The 13,964-nt window shown below is 45.1% G+C and overlaps 1 protein-coding gene across 2 annotated transcripts in view; it reads right to left on the bottom strand.

The window, feature by feature from the left end:
• ANKRD26 (ankyrin repeat domain containing 26) overlaps nucleotides 1-13,964 on the bottom strand; it is a 141,557-nt gene that overhangs the window by 85,887 nt on the left and 41,706 nt on the right. For both annotated transcript variants that reach the window (XM_082254066.1, XM_082254067.1), the window contains exon 6: nucleotides 8,708-8,856. In XM_082254066.1, coding sequence (XP_082110192.1) covers nucleotides 8,708-8,856 — 149 coding nt within the window. The remainder of the gene's footprint in view (nucleotides 1-8,707; nucleotides 8,857-13,964) is intronic.

The following is a 13,964-nucleotide window of genomic DNA, read 5'->3' as shown; positions in this document are numbered from 1 at the left end:
CCAATCATTTTCCAGCACTGCCTTAACCCTCTTGGGCATGGAGTTCACCAGAGCTTCACAGGTTGCTACTGGAGCACTCTTCCACTCCTCCATGAGAACATCACGGAGCTGGTGGATGTTCGAGACCTTGCGCTCCTCCACCTTCCATTTGAGGATGCCCCACAGATGCTCAAAAGGGTTTAGGTCTGGAGACATGCTTGGCCAGTCCATCACCTTTACCCTCAGCTTCTTTAGCAAAGGAGTGGTCATCTTGGAGGTGTGTTTGGGGTCGTTATGTTGGAATACTGCCCTGCAGCCCAGTCTCTGAAAGGAGGGGATCATGCTCTGCTTCAGTAGGTCACAGTACATGTTGGCATTCATGGTTCCCTCAATGAACTGTAGCTCCCCAGCATCAGCAGCACTCATGCAGCCCCAGACCATGACATTTCTTGAATGTAGGCAAGATACGCTTGTCTTTGTACTCCTCACCTGGTTACCTCCACACACGCTTGACACCATCTGAACCAAATAAGTTTATCTTGGTTTCATCAGACCACAGGTCATGGTTCCAGTAATCCTATATCTACTTACTAGTGGACACTGATAACGAAGTACAGGTGTATACTTCGTTATCAGTGTCCACTAGTAAGCAGATATAGGAAGAGTCCCTTATAGTGCAGTTCTAGCACATCTCTCCCATGTAAGGAGTAAGTATCTCCAATGGTTTAGAGAGGTTGGATTTATCCTTCATTTTATTGATAGTGTATGGCCCACTGACAATGGGGTACTTTCGCATAGTGGTGGGCTTGAGCACGATATGGCCATATGGTAGGACCAAATCCCCATTTTTACTTATTTTGATCAGGTCTTAGTTGCCTTGCTATATTTAATGGTTATTTCTTTTGCATGTGTACACTATCCTCTGTAGTTCTATAAGTCTTTTGGTTTTCATAGCAGCACCATCTTTAGAAATGCAAGTTCAGGGTGTTCCCTCCCAAAAAAGGAGTCGGATTTACTAAATGACTCGCCCAGATACACCCTAACAGCCCAAACCACATCCAGAGAATGCAAGGCAATCTCCTTAGGATGCCTAGGCTTAGGACACAGGGAAGGCAACACAATGTCTTCATTCAGATGAAAACCAGAGACAACCAGACAACCTTAGGAAGGAATGACTGACAAGGACGAAGCACCACTTTATCTCTGAACCACCAAATAAGGTGAACGACAAGACAAAGCTGCCAGCTCGGACACCCTGCATGCAGAAGTAATTGCCACCAAAAAGGCTACCTTCTGGGACAATGTAAGCAGAGGAATTTCACAAATATTTTCAAAAGGCGGGTTTTGAAGAACCAACAGTACCAAATTAAGGTACCACGGAGGCAACGAAGACCGCACAGGTGGAGCCAAGTGGCGAACCCCCTGAATAAAAGGTGCGAACCAAAGGACTTTGAAAGAAAAATTGCCAAGGCCGAAACCTGGCTCTTGATGGTACCCAAGGCCAGGCGCTGTTCCACACCCCTTTGGAGGAATGCCAAAATTTCGAGCCACTGAAAAGGAATGGGGAGAAACCCCCAGAGACTCACACCACGCACTATACGACCTCCGGACGCGATGGTAAATCTTTCTAGAGGTAGATTTTCTAGCCTTTAACAGTGTGGGTATCACTGAGTCAGACAACCCCCTATCCTTCAGAACATGGCTTTCAACAGCCAAGCCATTAAAGCCAGAGACTGTAAAGCAGGATGGAAGATTGGCCCTTGGGCCAACAGGTTTTCCCTGGGAGGGAGTCGCCAAGGGACATCGGCGACCAGCTGTACAAGATCTGCTTACCAAGACCGGTGAGGCCAGTCTGGAGCCACAAGGATGACCGGAATTCCTTCTGCCTCGATCCTTTGCAGAAGTCTCGGCAGAAGTTTGAGAGATGAAAGGCGTATCAGACCGTACTGGCCCCAAGGAGCCACCAATGCATCTGTGGCATCAGCTAGAGGATCCTGACAACTTGCCACAAATCTCTGCACCTTCCTGTTAAGACGAGAGGCCAAGCGGTCCACCTCAGGAGTTCCCCAACGGAGACACAGCTGATGAAACACCTCCGGGTGAAGTGACTATTTTCCATGGTCCAAGGCCTGTCGACTGAGGTAATCTGCCTGCCAATTTTCCACCCCTGGAATATGCACAGCAGAGAGCTGGAACAAAATGTTCCTCCCACCCGAGCCGCTAGGACACTTTTTGTGCCCCCTTGGTGAATGACATATGCCACAGCCGTGGCATTGTCCGATTAAATCCGTACCGGACACCCCTGAAGACGAATCGTCCGATGGGCAGAGAAAGTCTGATCGCCTGATGTTCCAGTACGTTGATCGGTAGCCTGGACTCCTCCAGAGTCCAAAACCTCGGATCACAGTCTGTGCCCAAAACACCTCCCCACCCGGACAGGCTGGCAACTGTGGTGATCACCGTGCAGTACAGGGGAAGGAAGGATTTTCGCTGTCGAAGAGCGAAGCCACCAAATCAGGTACCTTGGCTCAACAGGATCAGATTGTCTAGAGACACTGGATTCTTGTCTCACTTGGCAAGAATCTCTCTATGCAGAGGTCTCGTGTGGAACTGTGCAAACTGAACCACCTCGAAGGTAGACACCATCAGGCCTAGCACCTGCATGCAAGTCCTAAGAGACGACCGACTTGCTGGACAACAGAATTTGAACGGCATCCTGCAGCTTCTAGAGCTTGTCCAGTGGGAGAAACAACCTGGCTGAGGCCAGAGTCCAGAGTCAAACCCAGATAGGCCAACTTGGTGGATGGAACCAGAGCAGTCTTCTGTCCACCTGAACTCCTGCAAAGTCTGAACAGTGATGTCCAGGTTGTCCTGTAGAGCAGTCAGAGACTCTGCTCATAGAAGATTGTCCAGGTACCCCAGCACTGCAATCCCCCGCTGTCTCAACAATGCCAACACTGGGGCCAACACTTTTGTGAACACCTGAGGAGCTGAGCAAAGGGTAACACCACAAATTGATAATGCTCTTTGCCCACGGCAAAGCAGAGAAAGCGCCAATGTCTGACATATATCGGGATATGGAGGTAAGCGTCCTTGATTCCAATAGGGGCTAGAAGATCCCCTTGATGAAGGGATGCCACTACTGCTCGGATGAACTCCATCCGGAACTTCTGTACCAGCACAAAGCGGTTCAGGAATTTGAGATCCAGGATTGGACCAACTTTGCCTTCCTTCCTGGGAACTGTAAACTGGTCTGAATAAAAACCCCCAAAATGTTTAGAGTTTGGAACCGGTATAATCACCTCTTGCAGTAGCAAATCTTGTACTGCCCCGAAGAGAACACACAAGCAGTCTAGGGACAAATGCAGATTGGAAAGAAAGAACCTCTCTGGAGGATAAGACCAAAATTCAATCTTGTAGCCGGACCGAATCAGCTCGTGGACCCACCTGTCTTGAATCAGAGAGGTCCACAGGTCCGGAAAAAAAAAAGAAGACATACCCCTGCCCCAGATGCGGGTGAGGACGCCCATTCAGGCAGAAGAGGGCTTGTCGTCTGCAGGTCTGGAAGGACCTGCTCTCGGCTTACCAGGCCAGGGCTTCATGGAACCTCTGGTGATGTTCTGAATGGATTTGGATCCTTTTTTGTGGGACCCTGAGGAACGAAAAAAAAACTGCTTATGAGCCGAGAAAGGACCACGTCTGCGATGAGACTCCTTGCCTGTGGGAGGAGAGTACTCTCCCTCCTGTGACTCCATTAATGATTTCATCCAGGGAAGACCCAAACAGGCGATCCCCCACAAAAAGGAGATCCACTAAGGCCTTCTTGAAAGCTTGGTCCGCAGACCAACATTTCAGCAATCTCATGCGCCGAAGGACCACTGCTGTCACATACAGCCTAGAAATTAAGGAAGCTGCATCAAGAGAGGCGTCGCAGAGAAACTGCAACCCCTGGAACAACTGGTCCGCCAGCTCCGCAAAAGGCAGGGGGAAGCGGTTCCTCCTCCAGATCCAGGCGCAAAAGCTTAGCCCACTCTGTCAAGGTCTGGGACACCAAGGCAATGGTGAACACCGGCCTAAGGACTGAACCAGCCATAGTAAACATGTGTCGGACCAAGGTTTCTACCTTCCTATCAAACGGGTCTTTTTAAAAGCCGGAGACCCCTCCACCGGAAACCAGGGTGGATTTGTTCAGCCTAGAAAACCGAGGAATCCACCACAGGTGGGACCGTCCACTTTAACAGTGACTCTTCAAAGGGGTACCTTCTAGTGAAACGCTTAGCAACCACCACATTGTGTTAAGGGTAATCCCACTGATTTGCGATACTTTTGTCAAAATAGGTGGGAAAATGAAAAACTTTTGCCACTTTTGAGGATTTTCGGGTATCAAAAGGTTACAGCGCCTACGACGCAGCCGCATCCTTCATTTTTTTCAAGTTTCCAGCACTGCTACAACCAGTGCTTCCACCAGAGCTTTTTCATTCGTGGCTGTAATGGAAGAGGAATCATTCTCACTATCAGAGCACTCTGTATGTGGACGCAGACACAGCAGGGTGACTCGCCTCCGTAGCAGCCAGATCAGCCTCAAAATCTGAGGAGACAGAAGAGGCAGGTGAGGGTGGTGGACACTTTTTGCTGGTTCCTTTTTTTCCAGGACCAAATCAACCTTGGACATGGACTCCAGAACCGCCGCCATTGCAGACCGGGTGGACTGGGACCCAGAAGGGCCCACCACTTCTGAGAGGAGATCAGGGGGTGAAATTTGCTCTAGGGACTCCATGTTAACCATTAAAAAACACAGGCAATCTAGAAAAAAAAAAAAAAAAAACACTGCCAAGTCACCCCCCTCCCGCCACACTAGCGTCACTAAAGGTCCCAGCAGAGTTGGAATCCCTGCTATAGCAGAGAGGGGGAGATCTGCCTAGGGCACCCACAATAACTCGCCACCCTCGGTCAGCACAGAGCAGAGCGCTGGATGCTGTACACTATGCGGCAATCAGAGAGAAAGAGGAAGTCCAGAAGTCAGCACTAGAGGTCCGCCGCCACAGTCACCGCCCACAAGGCTCCAAAAAACATGGCTGCCGTTCTATTCAATGGGAAACCACAAGAAAATGGCTGCTGGACTACACAAACATGGCCGCTGAATATACAGCTAGCCATCCACAGAAAAAATGGCGGCTCTCGGGACCCACAGGGGACATCTGTACAGTAAATTTTGAAGAGATATTGCTAGAGATGAAATAAAAAGCACCACATCCCTTTAATTGAGTAACTACAATGGAGGGGGGCAAATGGGACTTTAACGGTGCTAAATGATGGAGAAAAATCTGAATTCTCAAAAATTTAACATTTTATTACACATCAAAAGTGAGGACAAGACAATACATCAATATAAAATGATAAAATCAAGAAAATGCACTCGAAAATATCAACTCTACATGTTTCGCCATCTTCATAATAGCTTCTTCAGGAGTTTTCATAGACATTTCTCGAGAGTGAACATTTCTTAAGATAACCTGAGCCCTTTCTTATGCCGAGGGTGGAGGCAATAGAGGTGACGCCACCAGAGCAAGCACAGAGGGGAGGGGAACCGAGACCTTCAGACTCCTAGAGTTGACCCATAGAGAGGGTGACAGCCAAGCTGATTATGAATAAATGTGCAGTTGATTCATTAGGTACCTCAATGTAACAAAGACAGGAAGGGAAAATGGAGTCCCCTTAATAACCCCCAAATGGGAAGTATCCTCAAAATTGACAAGATTCAGCACCTAAATTGTCATGCAGTATTCAAAAGTTCACCGCCATTTCAATTCAACAAATTTTCCAATAGTACACTCAAAAATGAAGGAGACGCAAATGGTCTCAAAGATCATGTGTCATTCCCCGGTGGTCTAGTGTCAGTAAAGGGGGGCCCTGGCAGAACCCCCCCACCAGGAAGGAAGGCCGAAAGCCCTCCAGACAGCAGCCAGCAAAACTTTGTGGCCAAAATAGGCATCTGCAGATGCAATCACATCCACCTTATAAAATTTGGTAAAGGTGTGAACAGACGACCAGGTAGCCATCTTGCAACCTGAAGCACAGACGCCTGCCTGTATGGCAAAAAGCCAAGGAAGCACTAGGCGCCGGAGTAGAAGGCGCCGAAACAGGAAAAGGCAGGACCTGACCCTTAATTAAATAAGCCTGCACCACCGTCTGTCCGATCCATCTGGAAACAGTCACAGCAGACGCAGGCAGCCCTGCCCCAGGGCCATCCGTGACTACAGGGAGCAAATCCGACACACGAAAAGGCTCAGCAGTCGCCAAGTAAACCTTAAGTGTCCAAACTATATCCAGTATGCAATGTACATTCCTCTGGATGTTTGAGCTTAGGACACAAAGACGGTAATACAATGTCCTCGTTCAAGTAAACACTAGAAACCACCTTCGGAGGGAAGGACGGATCCGGACGAAGTACCACTTGTCTCCATGAACCAACATATAGGGAGAACGACAGGACAATGTCACCAGTGCCGACACCCTGCGTGCAGAGTGACCGCAACCAAGGAGGTCACAATTCCCCTGCATCCAAGGCCCATCGACTGAGGCAATCCACCCGCCAATTTTCCACACCTGGAAGGGAACAGCAGAGGGAGCTGAAAAAAGGTGCTCAGGCCAACGAAGAATGCCTGTCACTTCCAAGACCCTGACTAAGCAGATTAAAACTGACATCCTAAGCAGGAAGTGAGGGGGGTGTACCCTCCGGGACTGCCCATAGGCGTAGCCAGAACTTTTTTTCTGCCTAGTGTCCTACTCCTGTAGGGGGCAGTATAACCCTACTGATCTGGATCAGAGAACTGCGTCAGTCAATGATCCGATAGAGAAATAGAGAAACAATTCAGCAATAGCAAAATAAGGCAGAATTGTACAGGAAGCATACTTGCAGTCAATGTCCTGGGTGAGTTCAGTCGACGAGCCAGGTGTTGTCAGTTCTCAAACTTGACAGATGTGCCTCCTGCTTTGATGGTACCAGAACTCTCAACTGGTTAGGGATCTCTCCTTTTCTCTGGGATCAAAGGGGTGTTGACAGATGCCCCTGACCAAAAGAACAGAGTGGCCATGGGCTGTCCTGAGTTTATGACAGTATCAGATCCCTCCTCTATAGACCGTTTTATACCACTATTCATATCTTCCCATATATACCTGCTACATTCTTGAAACTGATAGATTATGGAACAGCATTGAATCTCGTATCCAGGGACACCAAACACAGGATAGCCCAGACAACCCTGTTACCCAGGGAATATCCGACAGCCATCTTCCCTTCCATATGTGCCAGTGTGGTCATGCATGACCTTAAATTGTTCAGTAGGACATTTCTCACCCAAATATATACTTATTGTGAATGTGTCAAGTTCCTGTCTGAGTTTTTGAATCGTGTGTGTATTTGTTAAGTTTTAAATTGGGCAGGGTTCTATGATTGCCTTTTACAATCCCCATTAGTTCTGGTTATCCTTAATCGATCTGGTAAAAGTTTTAGGATAGGCCTGGACGGAAGAGACAGATATCCTGCCAGGACTCAATTAGCGGTTTACAGCTCTGCACAGGCCTAAGTGCTGGTTTTTTGATGTCTCTGAGTTGAGATAACGTCTTTTGAAGTGTAAAACCTAGGCTTTCCATGAATGAAAGGAGAGGGAGGGAGTAATCCCTGCGCAAGGTGTAATTGTTCTGCCAGACTGTCATGGCTGACCTATAATGACTAAACAACATGGCCGCTTGCTACAGCTTTTCGTGTGTCCAGTACGGGACATCATTACAGGAAAGAGGGGAACTCGGGGGTCCAACCATCCAAGGGAGGGGACCATGTCCACCCCGAAAGGACACTACATACCATATCATGGAACCAGGTGGGCACCGCTCCAGGCAGACCACCTCTCCATCAGAATGGGGGGTGCTGCGGGTCAGGAGGCAAGCTGCGACTCAGGCCTGGACCAGGTCGTATGCGTCTTCGCAGGAAGTTTAACTCGCAGTGCAGTGGGGCTATGTTGCGGCCAACCTAGCGCATAGCTGAGGTCTGCACACGCTCGCTGGCCGGACTGGGGAGACCTAAGTATCTTGAAAATCAGGTCCGTCGCCCAGTCCAACAGATTGTAGTTCTCACAGGAACAGAAACTAATAACAGAGGGAAAAAAAATCAGCTTAAAAAAGAAAAAATGCTAGGATCAGAGATCCCAACAAGGAACTAGGTCCTTACTCCTGACTAGGCAGAAAAATCCTGAATGCCTATAGCAGGAAGTAGGAGTACCCCTGGGACTGCCGCATAGGCGTGGTAAAAATTTTTTACTGCCTAGTGTCCTACTCCTGTAGGTGGCAGAATATCCCAATGGTCAAGAAGATTCTGGAGCTTTGTCCGTCAATGAACGAAAGAGAAAAAACGGTTAACTATCCAAAGCTAAAACAAAAGGAGGGCAGAAGATTTAATAGATGGAAAAAATGAAAAAAAAAAAATGACCGAAGGTCCGCTTTAAGAATATTGCTCTCTTAGCACTAGTATTTCTTTTTTTATTCTATGCCCAAACTGTTTTGCTAAATAAAACAGATGTGTCTTCTAATCAGAATTGGTGAAATATTAGGTTTGGTTTAGAACAGAAACCTTAAGCCAAAGGATTTATGATACTATTCTTTTAAAAAATAAATTGAATAAACAGTATAAAAATATCTATACATTTTAATAGAAATAGAGATCCGGTTTTACCTTCTTTATTTATAGCTGGGCTGCCCAAAGCAAATCCACCTTGCACAACTTGATCAGGACTGTTAAATACTGATGTGCCTTTTTTACCACCACCATAAAGGGATGAACGCTTATTCTTTGAACCATGTTCGATAATTAAATGTGAACAACTGAAATATATAAAATATATAAAACATTATATATATATGAACAAAATGGATCCAATCTGCAGCACCGGATTTATTAAGAGAGTAAAATACTCACAAAAGGAGACCTCTAAATAACAAAAAATTTCAATGTTTTGGATCCATTAAGATCCTCTTCAGTCGTGGTATGTGATCAATTACCATAAATCTTAATTGAGCTACAGTGTGACCACACTGTCTAAAATGATTAGCAACTGGTAATTCAGACTGTAGGGAACGAATAGAGGATTTATGTGGAAATATCCTGTCCTTAATTTTTTCAGTGGTCTCCCCCACATAATATAACTCACATGGACATTTAAGGATATAAACCACATATGTATTCTGACATGTGTAAAATCCTTTAATGTCAATAGTTTTCCCTGTATGGGGATGTGTAAATGAAGTGCCCTTGATCATATTAGAGCATTGAACACAAAATAAAGCAGGGGAAAGAACCACTTCTTTTGGGACCTTAAAACGTTGATACTCCCTTCACTTTCTCACTCAAACTCAGATTTAAGAATCATATCCCTAATAGTTCTACCCCTCCTATTATAGGATGATAAAGGAGGGGATTAAAAAACTCCTCAATATCAGGAAAAGCCTCTGCAAGGATTCTCAAGTGTCTTTTAATCACTGAATAAATCTGTACAGAGCAGAAATGATACTGTGAAACAAGAGGAATTCTCTTATTCTGCCTGTCCTGTCTTTTCACTCTCCTGCCCATTTCCAGACTCTGGATTCTCAATCTCTCATGGGTTAACTGTTGCATCGGATAACCCCTATCTGCAAGTCTATTTTGCATCTCTAATAATCGCTCCCGTCTCACCGATGCTTCACTCACTATGCGATTGATGAGAGAAGTTGCTATATAAATGAATGCGATTAGAATCGGATTTTCATACTTGTAATACCTGATGAAGGATCTTAATGGATCCAAAACATTGACATTTTTTGTTATTTTGAGGTCTCCTTTGTGAGTATTTTACCCTCTTAAAAATATTTTAATATCTCTTTTCATGTGACAACACTGAAGAAATGACACTCTGCTACAATGTAAAGTAGTGAGTGTACAGCCTGTATAAGTGTAAATTTGCTGTCCCCTCAAAATACCTCAACACAGCCATTAATGTCTAAATCGCTGGCAACAAAAGTGAGTACACCCCTCAGTGAAAATGTCCAAATTGGGCCCAAAGTGTCAATATTTTGTGTGGCCACCATTTTTTTCCAGCACTGCCTTAACCCTCTTACGCACGGAGTTCACCAGAGCTTCACAGGTTGCCACTGGTGTCCTCTTCCCCTCCTCCATGGCGACATCACAAAGCTGGTGGAGGTTCGATACCTTGCGCTCCTCCACCTTCTGTTTGAGGATGCTCCACAGATGCTCAATAGGGTTTAGGTCTGGAGACATGCTTGGCCAGTCCATCACCTTTACCCTCAGCATCTTTAGCAAGGCAGTGGTCATCTTGGAGGTGCGTTTGGGGTCATTATGTTGGAATACTGTCCTACGGCCCAGTCTCTGAAGGGAGGGGACCATGCTTTGCTTCAGTAGGTCACAGTACATGTTTCCATTCATGGTTCCCTCAATGAACTGTAGCTCGCCAGTGCCGGCAGGACTCATGCAGCCCCAGACCATGACACTCCCACCACCACCATGCTTGACTGTAGGAAAGACACACAAGTCTTGTCTTTGTACCTCTCACCTGGTTGCTGCCACACACACTTGACACCATCTGAACCAAATTAAAATTATCTAGGTCTCATCCATTGGTGGATCCAGAGGGGGGCAACAGGGCAATTGCCCCCTCTTGAGAAAATATTACCCGTCAAAAGCAGCTGCCCCTGTTTGGCCAAGTATGTCTTTCCCTCAGACTGCCTGATTGCTATCCTGAAACCCTGAGCTGTTCAACTGCAAAGCTGTGCATTTCTGAAAGGTCTCTGACAGTCTCCTGTAGTGTTTCCACAGCCTCTATCCATCTCCTGTACTATGTCTGCAATCTCTGACCATCTCCTGTACTATGTCTGCAGTCTCTGACCATCTCATGTAGTATGTCCGCAGTCTCTGATCCTCTCCTGTAGTAGGTGTATTAATGTGCCGCTTTATTTGCTCAATTATTTGGGATTGCTCCATTGCTCAGTAAGTGGTAATGATGTGCAGTAACCTGTAGCAACCAATGAGTGAACATTAGTGATCTGCTGTAATTTCTAGCAACCAGTGAGCAGTAATGATGTGCCGTAACCTCTAGCAACCACTCAGTGAATAATAGTGATCTGCTGTAATCTCTAGCCACCAACCGCTGTAACCTCTAGCAACCAATCAGAAATTATGCGTTGTAACCTCTAGCAACAAGTCAGTGAGCTGTAATGGTGGGCTGTGACATCTGGCAACCAATTGCAATCGCTGTGTGATCTGCTGCAGTAAACTGATATTGAGTCTACCTGCTATTTATTTTGTATGCCATAGAATGTGGGGGGGGGGGGGGCAGGAAAATGTTTGCCCAGAGTCCAATCAATAATAAAGATGGCCCTGCCTTCGCCACCTCACTGCGCAAAACTAAGAGGGAAGGCTGTAGGGGCAGGAGTTCAACATACAGTTCTGTAAGCAGCACCTTATTTTCTGGCAGTGCCCCTACTGAGACTAGACTCTGAATCTGAGTCTTATCTGACCACAGGACATGGTTACAGTAATCCATGTCCTTAGTATACTTGTCTTCAGCAAACTGTTTGGGGGCTTTCTTGTGCATCATCTTTAGAGGCATCCTTCTGGGATGACAGCTATGCAGACCAATTTGATGCAGTGACAGGCTGACCCCCCCCCCCCCCAAACTCCTTCAACCTCTACAGCAATGCTGGCGGCACTCATACATACATCTATTTCCCAAAGACAACCTCTGGATAGGACACTGAGCACGTGCCTTCAACTATTTTGGTCGACCATGGCGAGTCTGTTCTGAGTGAAACCAGTCCTTTTAAACCACTGTATGGTCTTGGCCACAGTGCTGCAGCTCAGTTTCAGGGTCTTAGCAATCTTCTTATAGCCTAGGCCATCTTTATGTAGGAGCAACAATTCTTTTTTTCAGATCCTCAGAGAGTTCTTTGCCATGAGGGGCCATGTTGAACTAACTTCCAGTGACCAGTAAGAGTGTGAGAGCAATAACACCAAATTTAACACACCTGCTCCCCATTCACAGCTGAGACCTTGTAACACTAACGAGTCACATTGCATTGGGGAGGGAAAATGGCTAATTGGGCCCAATTTGGACATTTTCACTTAGGGGTGTACTCACTTTTGTGAGATACTGTGATTATATATATATTTTTTTTATATATTTATTTATTATTAGTAAAACTGTTAGCAAATAACATGAAAAGTATGCCTTTAAATATTGATCCCTTTAAATATTATAGTGAGCATTAATACAAAATTTTTGGTCAGGGATAACAGGCAGAGAAATAGCGCTTTTTTGAAAGAGATCAGCAACAGCAGCCTAAATATTCTCATACGATAGTCTTATACTGTATGATCAAAGTGTTACACATTTAGTTATGCCAGTCAATTGCTTTTATTTGAAGAGGCCCAATGACCTCTAATTAAGGCCCTTAATCACCACTGAGTGACTTTAGTTCTGCCTAATGCTGGGCACACAGGGGAAAAAGTTTTTTTTCTTTCAACCCAGCAGAACGAAAAACAATTTACAGATGGCTGTACCAACATGCTCGTTCAACAGAAGCGGGTCATGAGCAGCAGACACAGGCTAAAAGTCTGCGGGAAACTGATCGTTTTTGGCCAATTTTTAGCCCATGTGTACCCAGCTTAATAGAATGCAGTCAAAATTCAAAACCCTAAAAGTAAATCTAAAGACTTGGCCAGTTCCAAAACAAGAGCTATAAAACGAAAAAACACAGGGTACTTTAAGTAAAAAAAAAGTACTCTGCAAAATAATAAAGCAACTCCAGATACTTACAGATAAAACTTTTCTTGTAAATGTTGATTTTGCCTCTACCCCTATTGGTCAGGGAGACCAATAGGAAAGCTCAGGAGGTGAAAATAGGCAAGGTCCAGTTCCGAATTTACAAGGAAAAGTCAATATCTGCATAGATGTTTTGACAGTCAGTAAAATGTAAGTTCTGATTATGCACGTTTTCATTATATGCCTGTTTTGAATTGCACAGGTCTGTGACAAATTTATTTTAGAGGTGCTCGTCTACCCAACTCGATGTACGTGGCTTTTTCCTTTTTATGAGTTTATGGTGATGAAAAGGTTAAACAGATGACGACTCAGTTTTTAATATAGTTCACTACAACATTGCTTTAAATTTCTGTATTCTAGAGAGACTGACCAAAATGAAAACCCCTATAAAAAGGATGCATATAATTCTGTGTACCATTTTCTTTCTTTACACAGTACACCAATTCACTGTTATATAAAGTACAGCAACGCTTGCCTGGAAACATTTAAATACCTCACACATTGGCCTGTTTAGTGGCCAGTATACTTTGACAAAAAACTGCCCCGGTATTCCACAGAAGGGTCGGAACCTTGATTATGACAGAGGGGCAGTTTGTGCCAGTCTTATAAACAAAAAATTGGCCTTGCAAAACCCCATCTCATCATCATCATCATTTGTACACAGATTCTTCGACAAGGTGCCACTGAAAATAGGTCAGGCTGTGAGAAGAAGCATTTACGGATAAAAGGAACACTACAGTACATAAGAGGGATATGCACAGTAGATGTAAATAAATACACTCATCCTTTACAGTACATAAGAGGAATATGCACAGTAGATGTAAAGAAATACACTCATCCTTTACAGTACATAAGAGGAATATGCACAGTAGATGTAAAGAAATACACTCACCCTTTACAGAGTGTAACACAACTTATGACATATTTTTATTATGCTACACATGCACACAAGAATCTGACTTACTAGGCCTAACAATTTAATGTTTTAAAGAAAGAACTGCTACTGTTGTCTGTAACAATTAAATATGCACTTTCATATTTTGTGTGCTACATAGAGGAAAGAAAGGTAATCTACAAGGGAAGCACCTCCTTCCAAATTCAGTAATGAAACCCAATACT

This window comes from Pelophylax lessonae, assembly GCF_965119305.1.
Source record: "Pelophylax lessonae genome assembly, chromosome: 4".
Lineage (NCBI taxonomy): Eukaryota > Metazoa > Chordata > Amphibia > Anura > Ranidae > Pelophylax > Pelophylax lessonae.
This window is presented reverse-complemented; position numbering and strand designations above follow the sequence as displayed.